The sequence below is a fragment of the Notamacropus eugenii genome, chromosome 6 (genome assembly GCF_028372415.1).
Source record: "Notamacropus eugenii isolate mMacEug1 chromosome 6, mMacEug1.pri_v2, whole genome shotgun sequence".
NCBI classification, from domain to species: Eukaryota; Metazoa; Chordata; class Mammalia; order Diprotodontia; family Macropodidae; genus Notamacropus; species Notamacropus eugenii.
Window position 1 is genome coordinate 348,356,842 of NC_092877.1, and position 18,893 is coordinate 348,375,734.

At 37.5% G+C, this 18,893-nt stretch overlaps 1 protein-coding gene across 4 annotated transcripts in view; it reads right to left on the reverse strand.

Annotated features, from left to right (window-relative positions):
• Positions 1-18,893, reverse strand: part of NAALADL2 (N-acetylated alpha-linked acidic dipeptidase like 2) — a 998,881-nt gene that overhangs the window by 181,341 nt on the left and 798,647 nt on the right. For all 4 annotated transcript variants that reach the window (XM_072620248.1, XM_072620247.1, XM_072620249.1 and 1 more), the window contains one exon: positions 6,851-6,946. In XM_072620248.1, coding sequence (XP_072476349.1) covers positions 6,851-6,946 — 96 coding nt within the window. The remainder of the gene's footprint in view (positions 1-6,850; positions 6,947-18,893) is intronic.

The window sequence follows — 18,893 nt, forward strand, 5'->3', positions numbered from 1 at the left end:
GCCATGCTTATTTAGGAGACCTTTGCTTACTAGCTTTATGTCCTTAAGCAAATCTTGACCTTTATAGATCATACTTCTTGTACTGCCTAATTTACAGGCTTGTTGAGAAGGAAATACTTTATAAACCATAAAGCATCATATATTATACATAATCACTGAAATTACCTTCAATTCACCCTATGTATGTATTTATGAATGCATATATGCTGTATATATGTACACATGTGCATATGTATACACATGTGTGCATGCATATACATTTATTACATGCTTAGTTGTATTCATTTTTGGAGATGTTTTGTTCCTTACTAGATGTGAGTTTTGTGAGGGCAGGACTGTTTTTGCCTTTTCTTAGAGCCCCAGTGCTTAGCTCAGTGCCTGGCACTTGAAAGGAACTTATTAACAAATGTTTGTTGCTAGGTTATTGACTAACTTGTTGGCTACATGAGTTTCAGCCTGGCATGTCAAGCTCTCCATAATCTGATTCCTACCTATCTTCGCCTTCATATTTCATAAGGTTTCTCTTTAACCACCCTCCATTTCAATCATTCAGCCTTACCAAAGCTGTATACAACATTTCTTCCTCCGCCTTTACACAATCTCACTGTAGGGTCTGGATGCACCAGCCCTGCGCTTCTGCCTTACTTCCTTCAAAAACACAGTTCAGAGGAGCAGCTAGGTGGTGCAGTACATAGAGTACTCCCTTTGGATTAAGGAGGACAAGAGTTCAAATCCAGCCTTAGACACTTACTAGTCCTGTGACCTTGGGCAAATCACTAAACTCCAATTGCCTCCCCCCAACACACACACACACACACACACACACACACACACACACACACACACACACACACACACCCTCAGATCTTATCTCATAAATGTGGTCTTTCTGGATTTCCTTAGTTTTTAGCCCTTTCTCTTTTGAAATTACTTTGTATTTCCTGGCATACACACTGTATTTGTTTGCTTGTGAACATGCTGTAAGTAGAATGTGAATGCCCAAAAGGCAGGGATTATTTTATTTCATTTTTCTGTTTCTAGAACCAATCACAGCCCTTCATATAAACATACGCTTGATAAAGGTTCTCTCTGTTGTTGCTGAATTGAAGGAGCCTGACCTTTGCTTTAAAGGCTTGTCCAATAGGGACAGTGGTCATGGGATTGTCCGCTCAATGGCATTTCTAGTGTTTCCCATTTTTACAAACGTGGCAAAATCTTTCCCTGGGTTTGAGTAGCCATACACCACCATGTGCCTATGCAATTCATCCTCTTATTCGTTCCTATCTTTGCAGAAATAACTTTTTGTAATATTCTGTCAAAATCGGGGAAAGATCATTTCAATTATTAACTTCTGTTTAAAAAAGGAGTCCTCATTTGACAGTCTCAGTTTCAGTAATAAAGGGCTCATGAACACTTCAAAGAAGCTAATAGTACAAGGTATATCTTTAGAAATGATAATATTAGTGGCGCACAATAAACCCAGTCTCTCTAGGCAAGAAGAAATACATATAGTTGGTAAGATTTGTAATTTCAGTAAAGGAAGTCTTTGAGTTTAATTATACATATATGACAAAGAAAAAAAAAACCCTAGGGTTACCCCTCCACCACTAAAAATACTGAGGGGTATGTTTCATAGCCCATCATCTCCCTTGAATAGTTTCAAGTAAAATTCATTATTATAAACAACAAGTTGAGCATACATAATGAGTGGCTATTTGTTTTTGCTAGTGTAACACACCATGAAAACATACAGGGCAGCTCTGAATACAAATATCCTACTTCCGGATACAATAACTTGGTGTAACAAGGACACAAAGATCTCAGAGTGCTTTAGAAATAAAAACAAAAGCTAGAAATCTGTACCAATATATTTGTATGTATGTGTATGTACACATACACACATATTTCCGCATACGATTATACATTCTGGGGGATAAAGATGTTGTGACTTTACTGGTATAGAGAATTCTCAAGTGAGGAAATGCCCTCTAATAATGCAAGTCCAAAGAGTGTGCAAAGGTTAAGTGATTGTGCATTCATATGTATTAGATATAGATACAAATACTCATATCTACTTAGATCTATGTTAATGGCTATATAAGCCTCTGCACATATGGATATTGGAAGTAATTGTGGATAGCTTAGTGGATAGAGTGCTAAGCCTGGAGTCAGGAAGATGTGAGTTCAAATCCAGCCTCAGTCACTTACTAGCTGTGTGACTCTGGGCAAGTCACCCAACCTCAGCCTTAATCCACTGTAGAAGTAAATAACAAATTACTCCAGTGTGTTTATCAAGAAAATCTCATGGACAATATTGGTGTGCTGTTGTTCAGAGTCAGGAAGAGTCTGACATGACTGAATGACTGAGCAAATAATATATTTATACAAATATACATATACAGGCAGTAACATTAAAGGATGAGGGAGTGTAGGTAGGAAGCTATTAAGATAGGAGAGAAAGGATTCATGAGGGTTTAAACTAGGCAGGGGACAGGGAGAATGGTTGTAAGAGAGATTACAACATTGATCCACTCACTGTTTTCATTCAACAAGGATTTATTAAACACCTGTTAAACATTAGATATTGTGCTATGATATATATATATATGTATGTATATACATATGGATATATGTGTGTATCTACCACAGCCTCTGCATTAAGCAATTTTATTAAATTTGTTTTACTAGAGACGTATGAAAAGATTCTCCATGATCTCACTTGCAAAGCCTCACTGAGCAAAATCAAATCTATTCATTCACATTGTCAATTGTATCTCAGTTTCCTGGGCATGGAGTAAAGAACCTCACCAGAAATTCTATCAGCTTCATGAATATAACTGGTCTTTGAAACATAGAAAACCAAAGACAAGATAGCCATTTGGTTCCTTTCCTTTTTCCCAACTTCATAAGGCAGCAGATCCAGAGCTCTGTTTTTCAAAGCTAGAGGATGGAGTGGCATCTCAGGAGAGGTCCTAACATTCAGTAGTTCAGCCTATTTTACTTTTATAAATATAAATGCAAATTTAAAACATTTCTGATCACTGAACTCTGATCTTTTCAATGGCAAAACATCTAGCAAGCCAAACTATTTTTTATAATAAACTTTGTAAACGTAAAAATAAGGTTGAAAATTTTACTTTCATAGATCATTCAGTGGAATATTTTAAATGGAATTCAGCCTTCTGCATAATTATAGCTAATCAATACAAGATGCTGTGTGGCAGAGACAAAGGTTATAGAACATCAGACTTGGAAGGGAACTCTGAGTTCAACCCATACCTGCATGAGAATCTTCCCTATAATATCCTCAATGGTCGTCTATGATGGTCATCTAGAGTTTCCATGAAGAAATCCAGTTGTGGGGGTGTTTGGGGCTATGTGGGGATATAGTGTACAATGAGTACCCTTGGAGAAATCCCCACTCTACTTTGGGAAGGTTCTGAGTATTAGGGAATTCTTTACATCAGTCCTAAGCTTGTCTCTGCAGTTCCCACCCACTGATTCTGGTTTCTTCCCTCTGGTCCAAGCTGAACAAGCTCATTCCTCCTGTGTGATAAGTCTTTCAGCACTTGAAGATGGATAGCATTCTCTCCACTCCACCCCCAAGTCTACTCCAGGGGAAATTTAAGTGATAGTACTTTATATAGCAGGAGTTCCTTTATATTCGGTACAACATCTAAGGTTAACGGAAATGTTATAATATTTTAAAGATCTAAATGCTTTTCATTACTAAAGACTCTCATTGTGCAATATAAAGCCATGGATTCACAATATTCTGAATTTCAGATAAATTAAAATATGCAGAAACAAAAGAAGGAATCCTCATTCTTCCTGAGCTCTCTGCAGCTTTCTTGATGCACTCTTCTCTCTAGAATTTAGGGATTTCACTCTCTCCTAGTTCTTCTACTCACCTGAGGGCTCTTTCTCTGTCCTCTTTGCTAGATCATCAACCAAGTCTTGCCCACTATCAGTGAGTGTCCCACAGGACTCTGTGCTGGGTTCTAGTCTCTTTTTCTGATACTACTTCACTTGGTGATCTTATTAGCTCTGGTAGATTTAATTACTATCTCTAGACTGTTGATTCTCAAATCTACTTATCCAGTCTTAATATCTCTGCTGATCTTCAGTCTCACATCTCCAACAGCCTATTGGACATCTCAAACTGGAAGTCTAGTTGACATTTTAAAGTCAATGAATTCAAAATTACATCCATTATCTTCCCCCCAAATCCTCCTTCTCTCCAAACTTTTTTATTATTATAGAGGGCAATATTATTCTTCCAGTACCTCATTCTCAACTTTTCACTATATCTCACCCCCTCACCCCCATATCCAATCTGTTGCCAAGGCTTGCTGATTTCACCTTTGTGACATTTTTCATATATACCTCCTTCTCTTTGATTCTGCTACCACCCTGATACAGCCCCTCATTATCTCATGCCTGGACTTACACAACATCTTGCTAGTTGGTCTGCATGCCATAAATCTCTCCTCATTCCAATCCAATCCTTCATTCAGCCACCAAAGTGATTTTCCCAAAGAGCTGGTACAATCAGGTCACCTTCCTCTCCTCCCTCATCAAACTCCAGTGGCTCCCTGTCACCAGTATTATCAAATACAAAATCCTCTGCCTGGCATTCAAAGTCTTTCATAACCCCACACCCTCTCCTTTCCATTCTTTTTACAACTTATACATTCCCTAAGTACTCTTAAAACCAGTGACATTGAGGTCCTTGATGTTCCACAAACAAGACACTGCATTTTTTGGCTCCAGTCATTTTCCCTGGTTATTCCCCAGAACTCTTTCTCTGTTCCTCTCTGTCCACTTGATATCCTGGCTTCAAGTCCCAGCTAAAATCATACTTTCTACAGGAAGCCTTTTCTATTTTCCCTTAATTTTAGCACCTTCCCTCTGTTAATTATTTCCTACTTATCTCGCATAGAGTTTGTATATGTTTGCTTGTTGAGCTCCTCGAGGACAGGAACCATCTTTTGCCTTTTTTTGTATCCTGGATGCTTAGCACTATGCCTGGTACATGTCATGCTCTTAATAAATGTGTACCATTTGACTGACTTAATGGTAGAAAGAATATTAATAATTAACATATTAATATGCAGTGATTGTGTGTGTATATTTTATGCCTGGAAGTATTTTGAGTCCTAGAGAAGAAACACTACAAATTAAGTGTTTATTTACTGTCAGACTAATTTTCTAAGAGCATACCTCTGATCACAGTCTTCTTCTAACCCCAAACTATAAATGGTTCTAAATTGTCTTAATTAATTAAGAGGATAAATGTGAGATCAATCTGGAAAGACAGGTAGGTCCCAGAATGTGAAAAAAGAAACATCTAGCTTTGGTTTAAAGACCCCCTAGGAAGGGAGAAGTCTCTCTCAAAGCAGTTCAATGAACTTTTTACCAGCTCTAATTATTAGAAAGTTTTCCTTCTACTGAGTCAAAATCTTCCTCTCAGCAACTTCCACTGACTGTTCCTGATTCTGCCATCCAGGGCCAAGCACAATAAGTCTATTCCCTTATGGACCTAACAGCTTGTCAAATACCTGAAGACAGGTCTCTTACCCCTCCTCCTGTCCACTCCAGGCTAAGCAAGGGTGAGTTACTTTGACCAATCCTCTTTGGAGTCTCCATTCTTTTTCTTCCTAAATTCACTACCCACAATTCTATCTGTTTTAATCATGGGTGACAGGGTCTGGGAGCTGGTATTCGAACTAGTATTTTGTTTAGTTATCTCCAATAAATGACCTAGGTCAGATTCTGTGATGTTAAGATGGAACAGTTTGTTCTTTTGCAAGAAAAGATAGGCGGAGAGAATGAAAATAACCTTTTCCAAATAGATTCAGCTGCTCGTGTTGTGTCCTTCAGCAGCTTTAGTACTATACCTGCCCATTGTCACTGGTGCAGTGATGAATTACACCTTTTTGGCATCTACACAGAGCCTCATTTGTTACTTTCTTTGGGTTCTATGCATTACATCAAAAAGACAAATGCTAGGATAAATTTGAACTTTTTAAAACAAAACAAAAACAAAGCTCCTACTACCAGAAGAAAATTCAGCAAGAGCAGAAACAAACAATCCAATAAACTCAGGTACAAGGCTAGGTGAACAAAGTTCACAGCCTGTGATTTGGGTTCACATAGCTTATTTAGAGGGCCTCCTCCTACAAAGGAAAGGCTCAAAAGATAGAAGGGATGGATAGGGTCACAGGAGGATTGTTTTCTTTTGTTCTCTTATGATAAGAGAGAATTTATTATGGAAAGAGGTGGAAAATGATTTATATGAAGACAAAAAGCATCAATAAAATATATTTTATGTACAAAACAAAATGTCAAAGCAATATAAATAAGAGAGGTCTCTAGCATATCTCTAGCATAGCAGTGTATGAAATAGCCCCAGCAACAAGAAGCAAGGTTTATTTAAAATTTTGCCAATTAGTCAAACCTACCTTCAGGATAAGGAGGCAAAGGCCAGTAATTCAATATAATGAAGATATAAAAAAGAGGAATGATGATTACTACTGATGAGCTACGTAGTCTTGAACAAGTCATTTTCCCCACCTCTACCTCAGTTTCCCCATCTACAAAAAGAAGAATTTGGAGTATATGACATATCAGGTCTCTTCTGGGTCTCAAAGGCTATATTTTGGATTGCACGTGATTTTTCTTGTGGAAATCAGTTTTTATTTCAAAGAATATTTTAACCATCCAGAAAGGTAAAACAAATAACATAAAAATACACTTTCCCATTCCTAAACACTATCATTATCACAAAACAAAATGAAGGTTAAAAAATGGCTTGGAGAATTAATTACCCATCTTTTCTCACTCTTACCTTTGCAATGGTTTCATGAAGGTTGAAGAAAGGATCCAGTTCTTCAATTTCTGCAGCACGGACAGGATAAAGAGCCTCCGAGAGAAAGCTTGGACCCTGTGACAAATCAGAAAAGAAGCCTTTAAGACTCTTCATTGATTTTGGTCTTCAAGTATATATTGGATTTCCTTTAAAGTTTCAAAAGAACTCTTATGTATTTTAAGACTTTTCTGCTGATTTGAGAAGTTCATTTTACTGATCTAATTAACCCATTAAAATTATCTTCAAAAGAAAGATCCCTTTTTTAGAATTCATGATGTTATTACAATAACTTGTTGGCCAGGAAAAAGGTTTGACACACCTTTTTCTTGGCCAAAGGCAATCATTTTTGACAGTTTCCCTTTATCCAAGCAAAGATGTGGATTCAGTGCCTGCTACGTTTGGTACAAAGGCAACAGACAATCTCCCATGTACCTCCTAAATCTGCAATCTATTAGGTTTTAAACCAAGAATGGTACAATAGGCCTGGTATAAAAATGGTGGTGAATACAAAACACTCAGGTGGAGGAAAAAATTTAAATTAAATTCTGGATATTATCAAAGTAAACTTGATACAAGAAGTAAAAAGAAACTTTGGCAGGTTTATCTTTATTCTGGGTCAGCAAATGAGTTGATATGTTGCTGCCCAAAGGAACCACACCACAGCAGATTACCCATGAATATTAAGTTGGAAAAAAAAAAAAGGATTAGTGAGACAACAAATAAATTACTTTTGGCTTAATGAGATGGACCAAGAATCAAAGTATCCCTATGGACTGAAGAAGAAAAAAAAATTTTAAAAAAAGAAGAAAACTCAAAGCTGTGGATTGCAACTCTCAGAAACCCAGGGAATTATTATTATTGAACAGTAATCAACAATGATTGCTTTTTTAAGAAACCATTTTTCTCAGTAGAGATCACATACCATTAGAGTTGGAAAAAACATTAGAGGTCTTATCTAATCCTCTTACTTTATAGATGATAATATGGGTAGAGAGATTAATTGATATATCCAAGGTCACACACAGCTAGTTCCTGGAAGAGCCAAGACTTGCCAGTCTGCTTTAGTAAATAGATGAGCTTCATTTTTTTTTTAAAGTAGTGGCTTCCAATGCAACAATTAACTGAATTAAATGCTTTTAAAAGTTTATTCTCAGAAAAATAAAAAAATAATCTAAACAAAATGAACCTAGCATTTAATCCTTACTCTACCCCCAGTCAACTGTTTCACCTTTTGTGAGGGCCCTACTCTTCTCACTGGACACTATAGCACCTGCTATCTGGCTAGAAGGAGTAAGTTTATGTGAAAATGATTTGTAAGCTTAAGGACCTATAGAAGCCCGTAGAATGAAAAGTCTTTGAAAGCAAGGACTGTCTTTTTATACATACATACATACATACATGCATACATACATATATATATATACATATATATGCCTAGCACCAAACACAGTACCTGTTCAATAGCAGGTACTTACTCAATGATTATTAAATTGAATTAAAAAATTAAAAGAATTGTCATCATTGTTCTTAACCATCAACAACAGAACCATGGAACTCCAGTTTCAAAAGGGCCTTTAAAGAAGTCTAGCTCAATCCTTCTATCCTAATTGATCCAGAAACTGAGATTCCGAGAGTTACAGAGAAATGACACATCCAGGATGGGATACAGTATGTGACGTATAGTCAACAGAAAGCAGATTTCAAATCCAGGAAGATTTGGGTTCAGATCTCACAGGTGACACATACAGGCTGTGTGACTCTAGAAAAACCATTGATCCTCTTGGTGTTCTAGGTATTTTTCTAAGACTATTCTACCAATTCATTAGTTTCATCACTCAGACATAACCTGTGCCAATGAAATTCCAAGTCTAAGATCAATCCCTGTCTTTATCTTCTTAAAAAAAGGCCAATGCTATGTATATATGTTTATATCTGTGTACGCATCTATATCTAGATATTATATATATGTATATGCATTATGTACATACATCTATATATCTTCTACAGTTTGCTTACATTCCCTTTAAATTTACTTAAATTGTCAGAATGCAAAAATCAAAACCAGGCCTAATCCTGAAGGGCTTGCTGAATACGATGGAAGGGTTATTTTCTCATCTTCAGCAGTCATCCTTCTGGGAATTTGCTGGTTGTAGTATCTATCACATTTGCTTCTTTTGCAAAGCTCCGACATTGCTGACTCTTTCATTTACTTGCTTATCGAAGTCATTTTGGTGCTATTATCTTTGGTCATCCTGCTGTGTGTCCTGTGACAGCATAGCATTGATGAGTCAGCCTAGGACTCGAGTCCAGGTCTATGCCAGGAAAGACCTTGGTCAGAGTTCACCTCTGATACTTACTAAGGGTGTGATCTTAACCCACCAATCAATCAGCAAGACTCTTCAAAATAAATTAATCATATAAATAAATTATGTTGTTATTAAATCAACAATGTTAATAGAGGAAAATGATAAGAAAGCAAATATAATGGAATGGAATGGAATCTATAGAAGACAAAGCTTCACCTCAAAGAGGAGACATAAGAATGTACCTCTCCACTTCTGCAAGGGGTGGGGGGTCCGTGTGAATGGAACATGAAAAGCTGGCAGACTTTTTTTTTTTCATTTATTGGTTACTTTTAAGGAACTCTTATTTTTTATCCTAAGGGATAGATCACTTGGAGGGATGGGGTAACGATACCTCAAGGGATGTAAATGACATAAAAATAATAGGTAACAATAAAATTTTACTTTATGTAAAAAATCAATGGGCATTATTTTTTAAAAAATAGGATGGTCAATTGTATTCTTTTTCATAATCACATCTATTCTACAATTCAATTTCCTCAGAAACATGTGAGGAAACCAAGGCCCAGAAAGCTTATCTGTTTTCCTTGAGGTTGAGTCTCCTCTGCCTGGCTCATTAGGTTGTTAGCAAGAAAATCTCTTATAAACCTAAAATGTACTTCATAGATATGAATTACCATTGTTGTTTTTCATCTCCTAGGCCACACAACTGGCTGCTGGTCCACCTTGGACTTGACCCTAGATTTTGTGGTTTCTTGGTAGCTCTTTTCCTTACACTTAGCTAGTCAAGAAGTAGACTGGGTGACTGAGTTACCCTCTCAACAGCCGCTTCGTGCATCCTAGTGGATGGTCTACTCATGGGTCAGAAATTAACTTGATTCTCACTTTGTTGGCTTTCTGTGGAAGTCTGGGTATCATGGATGTGGGAAGGGGGAGCATGTCCATCCACTAGGCCTTTTCTGCCTTGATTGAGACTCTAGCAATCATATGCAATGAAGAGATACAAGTGATGTTTTCAGGGTGGAGGTCTGGGTTCTCCTTTCCATCTCCCTGTTTGCTCCTCTTATAAACACCCTCATTTGCCATCTACTGAAATGTAAACACATGTGGGTTGTTCCCTGGTTGTTTCCCATTTTAATGATGGTATTTACCTATCTCAGTGATTTGCACCTGTTTTCTTGAGTGGATGAATGCACACTGAGCCTGGGGTTCTGCATAATCTGTCATGGGAATTGAAGGATAGCAAGGCACCAAATTTCCTTGTTTTTCTCCATCAATTAGAATTCAGAGCAAAGACAGATAGATTGTTAGATTATCATCTTGTATGCCTTTTTATAAACACATAAACCATAGTACTCAAATGCCTTGACAAAGGCCATAGGATCTCAGATTTATTGCTAGAAGGTTCCATAGATGTCAGTGAGGCAACCTTTCATTTTTCATATGATGAAACTGTCTCAGAAAGGTTAGTTAAGTGCCATGACAGTGGCTATATGTCAGAGACAGGATCTGAGCTGAGATGGCGAGCAGGAATGCCCATACAGGCTTCTTGATTCTGAAACTGTGGTGGTGGTGGTGACGGTGGTGAACAATAACTCTGGGATTCATAGAGTAACTTATGGTTTTCAAGGAAGTATGGTGTTCTTGCTAGAGGACTGGTTTCAGAGTCAGGAAGACCTGCCATGTAATCTCTGTGACCCAAGTTAAATCCCTCAGCAATTCTCTAAGTGTATAAGTAGCAGAGCAGTTAGAGCAGCTGGGTGTTACATCGGAGAGAGTGCAGACCTGGAGTCAGAAAGATCAAAGTTCAAATCTGGCCTCAGACTGTCACTAGTTATAGGACCCTGGGCAAGTCCTTTAAACCTGTTTGCCTCAGTTTTCTCCTCTGGAGAAGGAAATGGCAAACCACTCCAGTATCTTGGCCAAGAAACCCCCAAATAGGGTCACCAAGAGCTGGACATGACTGAGATGACTCAACAATAATAACAAAGCAGAGCAGTTGATGATCATCATTGGTGGACGCAGTTTCTTAGCTGGGGACTCTCTCTATCAGTGAAATCACAGGTTCCGTTCCACCACTCTACTCCCTGCCCCTCCCCTCAAAAAAATGTTTCTCTAAAGTACAAGGGAGAATACATTTCTACCAAAACTTCAGTTAGGATATTAAAGTGATCATTTCTACACTCACAATACACTTCAAGAATGATTTCAGTCTCCATTTATTTGTGTTTATTTAGCTGGTAGTGACTTGCCAAACCCAATCATCTCATTTTGGCAGGAGAAAGACTGCTAATTCTCAGTTCCTGGTTAATGGCCATAAGGCCATTAACCAGGGATAAACAAATCATTGGGAGGGGGATGAGGAAGAAAGACAATTTTTGTTCCCTTTTAAGGAAGAACAAGAAAAGTCAATAATGGACCATGCATGTTTCACTCTGTACTAGACTTAGATCAGCCTTTCAACTAAACTTTAGCTCACTGTCACACTAATTTTCAAAATGAAAGTCATTTTTTTTGTTCATAAAAGTCTGTTTAGCTCCAATCCTGAGATTTAAGCTTTCTTACTCATTCCATTCCATTTCCCACTGGAAAGGCTGTTTGGCTTTGCTCTATCACAGACAATTGTGAGTGTAGCATGACCCTTTCTCCTGAACATTTTAAAAGCTGTACTGAGAAACTCCCACCTAAGACAAAAGAAAACTGGAGCTCAAAACCTCTGTGCCCACTCACTCTCACCGCTTCTTACTTCATCCGGAGAAGAGAAAGCCTACCCATCCTCAAATTCCATATTTGGAATGGAAATGTCCAAAGTTAGGGGTGACAGAAACAACACAGCCCTTTGCGGGATGGAGCAAGTTATTTATGACCATGACCTTGGAAATAAACCCTCTCTAACTATAACCAGAGCATGGCCAACTGGAGGTTAGATGTTGTTAACAGAAAAGTAGACCTGTGTATAAAGGAAAGAAAAGGAATGTTTTGAACCTATTATTTTCCCAATGTTGTATTTTCTTTGAATTTTATTTTTTAGAGCCCAGAAAAGATACATGATTTTCTCTTTGCTGAATAGATTCAAGGCAGTGCTACTGCTCATATCGATTAGGCATCCTGAGTTTAGAGGTAGCAGGGACCTTGGAAACATCTGCTTCAAATCTCTACTTTCAAGGAAAGCAAGTCTCAGAAAAGGGATGGACTAGTTATAGGCCAGAGGTCTTCTGATTCCTGGTTTACCATTCTGACTCTTAGACTATATTGTCCCTATTTTTCCTCAATAGAATGTAAACCCTTTGACTATTTCATTTTTGTCTTTGCCTAACAAAGGGTCTGACTCAGCATAGGGGCTTAATATATGCCTGTTGGTGAATGATAAAGCAGCAGCAGCCATATAATTCTTTTTAAGGCTTGCCAAGCATTTTACATGTCCTAATACACTTGATCATCAAAATAAACCTTCAAGGTAGGTGTTTCTATTATCCTCATTTGACAACTGAGGCAGAGAGATATTATATGACTTGTCAAGGGTCACAAAGTTAGGGTTTGAACTCAGGTCTCCCTCTCTCCAAGTCCACTCTACCACCTAGATTATCCATTAAACCCCTCAGACTTCTCCTAAAACAGATTCTTCCTCAAAAGAGATGGTGATAGCAAGGAAAGGACTCCAAATCTGCAGAAAAGACCCAGATTTAAACTCCAGCTCTGATGTTTACTAGCTGGGTAACTTTGGATGAGTCATCTAACATTACTGAACGTCATTTTCCTCACCGGTAAAATGGAAATAATAATAACAGTACCTAATTCACAGGCTTGTTGAAGGTGTCAAGTGAGATAATGCATGTAAAGACCTTTTGTATACTGTAAAATGCTATTAAAAAAACTCAAGGCTTTGAAATAATTTTGGTGTTACAGAGTGCTGGACTTGTAGTCAAGTATGAACTCTATTTCTGCTGTTTACTTTCTGTGTGACTCCAGGCAAGTCAATTAACCCTCTCTGAGCCTCATTTGGAGTGGGCACTAGAATCACTTCTTACCTCCAGGGTAGTTGGGAGGATCAGATAAGGTAATATATGGAAAGTCTTCACCAAAACCATCTATGATAGCAGCTTTATTTTTATCATTAATCCTAATTTCCTTTATAGGTGTTACACAGAATGGAATAAAGTTGTTGAAATAGCGGCATAACAGCCCACATTTCCCATTGCTCTCTGCTCAATTCTCTGCAGTCTCTAGCGGTTGCAAGGCTAGCTGGGGTTGGGGGAAGGGGAGTGCCATTATAGGCAAATACCATCTCTCTGCCTTACAGACTTCTGCCTTACAATTTATTGCTGATAATGACTAAACATGTTAATTCAAACAACTTGTTCATTCCAAAAAGGATGACTGAAAAACTTCATCGGAGTCTTCTTTTCACACACACACACACACACACACACACACACACACACACACTTGTTTTGTTAAATAAAATAACTCATCTTGCCTACCCTATTGACTTGAGTTAGTTAAACCTTTGGAAAGTTAATGGCCTGATAACCCTTTGTGAGGCTTGGGGGAAGCTGAAGGCATTGCAAGATCCTGCCTAAAATTTAAAGAAGCCTCTTCCCACGCCCAGCGTCTTCCATTCATTCACAATGAATAAGGAGAGAAATACATCAAAGATTTTTAAAGAGCTTACAAGACACATTATTTACATAGGAAACTTAAGAACAGTAGATTTGGATTCAAACTCCAAATCTGTCAATTTCGACCTGTGTGACTTTTGGTAAGTCATTTATCTACTATGGGTGTCAATTTCCTCATCTCTAAAAGTTATAAACAAAACAAGATTACTGACCCATCTATCTCTAAATCTACGATCCACTTCCTAAAAGATATAAGGCAGCAAAATGTTCCTGATAAACCACAGATTCTGATCGAAAACATTTAAAGAGATGCACATTGGAAAGAATATTCAATAGAATTGAAGGTTCTGGGTTGGAATCCTTACTCTGCCTTATTATTATTAATGCTAATATTATTGAGCTGATGATGATAATGAAAACTAGCATTTATATAGCACTTTGTAAAGTTTAAGGTTTACAAAGTGCTTCACAAATGTTACCTTATTTGATCTTTCCAACATCCCTGGGAGCTAAGTACTTTTGTCACTCACATTTTAAAGATAAAGAAACAACATAACCTTGGAAAAAACACTTTGCCTGTCTCAGCCTCAGTTTCCTCATCAATGAGAATCAATAAGTACAGAGATGAAGGGACCTTAAAGGTCAGAGAGTCCCAATCTCACTTTCCATAGACACAGGTAGAATAGGGAATAAAGTATAAGATTTGGCAATCAGGAAGTCCTGAGTTCAATTGTTTTCTCAGATACTCCCTAGCTGAGTGACCCTATAAGTCACTTAAGTGCTATATATGTGTCTTGGTTAAAAATATGGATAATAATAGTACCATACTTCGCAGTGTTGTGAGGATCAAATGAATTAATACGTAAAGTGTTTTGCAAACTTTAAAACATTCTGTAAATACTAGCTATTATTTAGTGAAGATACTGAGGCAGAGAGAAGTCAATTGTCGTGCCCAAGATCACAAAGGAAATAAATAATAAAGTCAGGATTTAAACTCAAGGTCTTTCAGCTCTCGATCCTACAAGGATTTTGATAAAGTGCTTGTGATAAAGATCCGGCTCATACAGGCACTTAACCTTCAGATCTAGAATGAGAAAGAATATTAGAGATTATCTAGTTTAATCAAAGTAGCTGATAATGAGTAGACTTACAGCCTCTCCTTGGAAAACACTGAGAAAAATGTGCAACCCTAGATGCTTGATAACGTTAATAAAGCACAAGTCCTGGAATCATGTTGATGAAGATTTAAAACCTTTTGTGCCTCTTTCTATTTAGTCCCTTGTCTCTGGCTCCTGAGATGGGATTCTTATTTCCTGTCATAGGTCGAGAACTGCCCCACACCATAACAAGGTAACTTGGGACTTGGACAAATCAGTAGGGGAATGGAGCATGATTAGTTGGCTTTTCCCATTGTTTGGAGGAAAGTAACATAAAAGAAATTCTCTCAAAATGGGAAGCACAAATTCCAAAAGATAGGGTCTTTGTTAAAACAGGGAAGGCTTTGAGTAAATTTAGCAACTGCATTTCTCCCATTTTGGGTGTTTTTGCCTCCAGGAAAGCCTTCTGAAGAACATCATAGCTCTGACCTGAACTCAGTGCTTTTCTCAGGGTTGCATTTAATCAACTGTGAAAACAATGAGGGATCCAAAAGTGAGGGCAGGAGAGTCTAAACATCAGGTCAAGTAAGGAAAAAATGCCTTATTCAGCTCCTGGTGGGGATGACCTAGGACTATAATGGAGATTCCCTTAAAAGCCTTCACCTGACAGCTACATGCTGCCTTTAAAAACAAAGAAAACAAATCCTAGAATATTAACCAGTCTGCAAAATTGTGGTTTGTTTTTACTGATACCTTGGTCCTGCCTCAAAGATGCAGTCTATGATGGAGGTGGGATAGCAGGCCATAGAACACAAAACTGGAACCTCCAATCACTTAACTTTCTTCTCCAAATTGCTCCTGGCAATCTCCTCCCATGTGCAAAAAAACATAAATGAGTTCACATTTATGTATTCTATAGATGATAGATAGATAGATAGATGATAGATGATAGATAGATAGATAGATAGACAGACAGAGATATATTCACAGAGTTCCATGACCAAAAGAGTTTTTGTTTTTTCCCCTCACCCATAATGACAATAAGACCAATCCATTTCTCTAGTCCTCTGTATACTTCATCTCCCACGAGAATGTAAGGTACTTTAAGACAACCTCACCTAAATCCAATTCATGGACAAGTCAAGATATCATCCCCCAATGCTACTGGTCTTCAAAAATGAAGAATGAATAATAATAACATGAAGACGGGCAATTTTTAATTTTGCCATTGAATGCCCAATACCTAGAATAGTGCCTAGTATATGGCAGACATAAAGATTTGTTAAACTGATTTAAATTACATGCCAGAGAATGTTACTTCATTCATCCTCAGAACCTAGGACAATGCCTGGCATATAGCTGTTATCACTATTCAGTCATGCCCAACTGTCAATGGACCATATTGCCCATAAGGTATTCTTGGCAAAGATACTAGAGTGGTTGCCACTTCCTTCTCCAGCTTATTTTACTGATGAGGAAACTGAGGTAAACATGGTTAAGTAAGTGACTTGCCAAGGGTCACACAACTAATAAGTGTCTGAGGCCAGATCTAAACTCAAGTCTTCCACTCCAGGCCTGACTCTATCCAAGGAGTTACCTTGGCACGTAGTAGGGGCTTAATAAATGTTTGTTGATTGATTGAGAGACATGGAGAAGGATTCCTGGAAAAAACTAAAACCAAACATTGTTTTCCTTCAAGTTTGAATCTGGATCATTGTTTTACTTATTCTTTTTTTATAGTGATTTTTGAAGAATATTCATACAACATTTTACCAAGCAAAAATGTTGTCTAATGGTAAAAGCATATTAAAGCAAAAAATCACTATAGAGGACCCTCTCCCCCGCCCACCTCATGATCTTGGAATTTACATCACAGATTTAGAGCAGGAGGGGACCTCAGAGGCCCAGTTTTACAGGTCATTTTCCAGATGACATACTAAGGCTCAAAGAGGTTAAGATTAAGGTTATATAGCTAGTAAGTGGCAGACAGAATTCAAATCCAGCTCCTTTGACTCCAAATATGGTGCACTCTCTACTATGCCATGCTAACACCAGTTTTATTTTTACTCTACTTTATTTTGCAGAGTTATTTCTATAGAGTATTAAGTTTGATTTCAAAGAACTCTCCAAGTATTTGGAGAACAAGTATAGTTCTTCATGTATTGATTTGAATAAATGCATATGGGGCCAAATGTATCTTCATTTGTTCCAATTACATCCTTCCTTTATTTTCATTCCAAAGTCACCAGTTATCTTAGTTGTTCTCTGGATCCCTGAAATGACCATGAAATGATAAAGACATTGATGTTTTGGTTTTCAGACAATGGCTCACTTCTGATTAAACTTCGATTGAACATTCAACTTTCGATCTTAAAACAAATTGACCCCTTTTTCTTTTTAATTGGAACCCAACTTCTTTCATTCCTTAGATCTCCAAATGGTAATCAATTGTTTTATGAATCAACTGAAGGAGGATTCAAATTGCAAAAGGAAAAAAAAAAACTATTTTACTTGCTATTTTTAAAACTGAAGATTAGAACTGTTTCTGATACCTTTTCTGCTTTTAAACATATTACATATTTCACCGTCAATAGAATATCAAGTCAAAAAAAAGATAGACTTTTGATTTAAGGAAGAAATCTGGAGTAATTTCAGAAAGTGAATTTCCTGAAGGTAATCTTGCTCATTCTTTTCCCTCTTTTTACTTCTGTGCCCAACTTTTTGCCTATTTTCACTGTTGGTTTAAGATACACAAATCGATAGGCAAACTCTACAGGTTATTCATTTGATTTCCTGTAGTCATTCCAACCATCAGTCATTCTTCGTCCAGCTAGTACTTTTTGTATTGATGGTTAGGTCAAACAAAATTTATTTTTCATTTTTCATTGTTATAAGTGCTTTACATCTGAATTTTGTCAGAATCACATGGTGCTGTCTTTTCTTTTAACATATAATTTATTATTTTTCAGTTTTCAACATTCACTTCCACAAGAATTTGAATTCAAAAAATTCTCCCCATCTCTCCCCACCCCTCAACCCCAGGACAGCATACACTCCATCCACCTCTTCCTCCAGTCTGTCCTCCCTTCTATTACTCTCCCCTTCTTTCATCCCTCTCCCCTCTACTTTCCTGCAGGGCAAAATAGATTTCTCTACCTCATTGTCTGTACATCTTATTTCCCAGTCGCATGCAAAAACAATTTTTAACATTCACTATTAAAGCTTTGAGTTCCATATTCTCTCCCTCCTTCCCCACCCACCCTCATTGAGAAAGTAAACAATTCAATATAGGTCATACAAACATTTCCATAAGTTATGTTGTGAAAGACTAACCACATTTCCCTCTGTACTATCCTGCCCTCCATCTATTCCATTCTCTCCATTGACCTGTCCTCCCACAACAATGTTTGCTTCTGATAATCCGTTTCCCCAATTTTCTGTCCCTTCTATTATCTTCCCTCTCCTATCCCCTTTACCCCCTGCCTTACTGCAGGATAAAATAGATTTTCATATTCAATTAAGTGTGTGTTATTCCCTCCTTAAGCCAAATCCCATGAGAGTTAGGCTCACTTACTCCTTTTCATCTCGCCCCTCTTCCCCTCTCTCACCTCGTTTATGTGAAATGATTTACTACATTGTCCCTCTCCCTTTCTCTTATTCCTAGTACATTCCACTCAACAGCAAATTTTTTTAGGTATTCCCCCTTTATATTCAGCTCACCCTGTGCCCTCTATCTATGGGTGTATATGCATATATACATAAATATACATACACTCATGTACATATACATACCTACACAGATATAATATACACATACGTACATACCCATTCATATCTACATACACACACACACACACACACACACACACACACACACATTCCCTCTACCCTAATACTGAAAAAGGACTCTTGAGTTACAAATATCATCTTTCCATGTTGGAATGTAAACAGTTCAACTTTAATAATGGCTTCTATTTCCTGTTTACCTTTCCACATTTCTCTT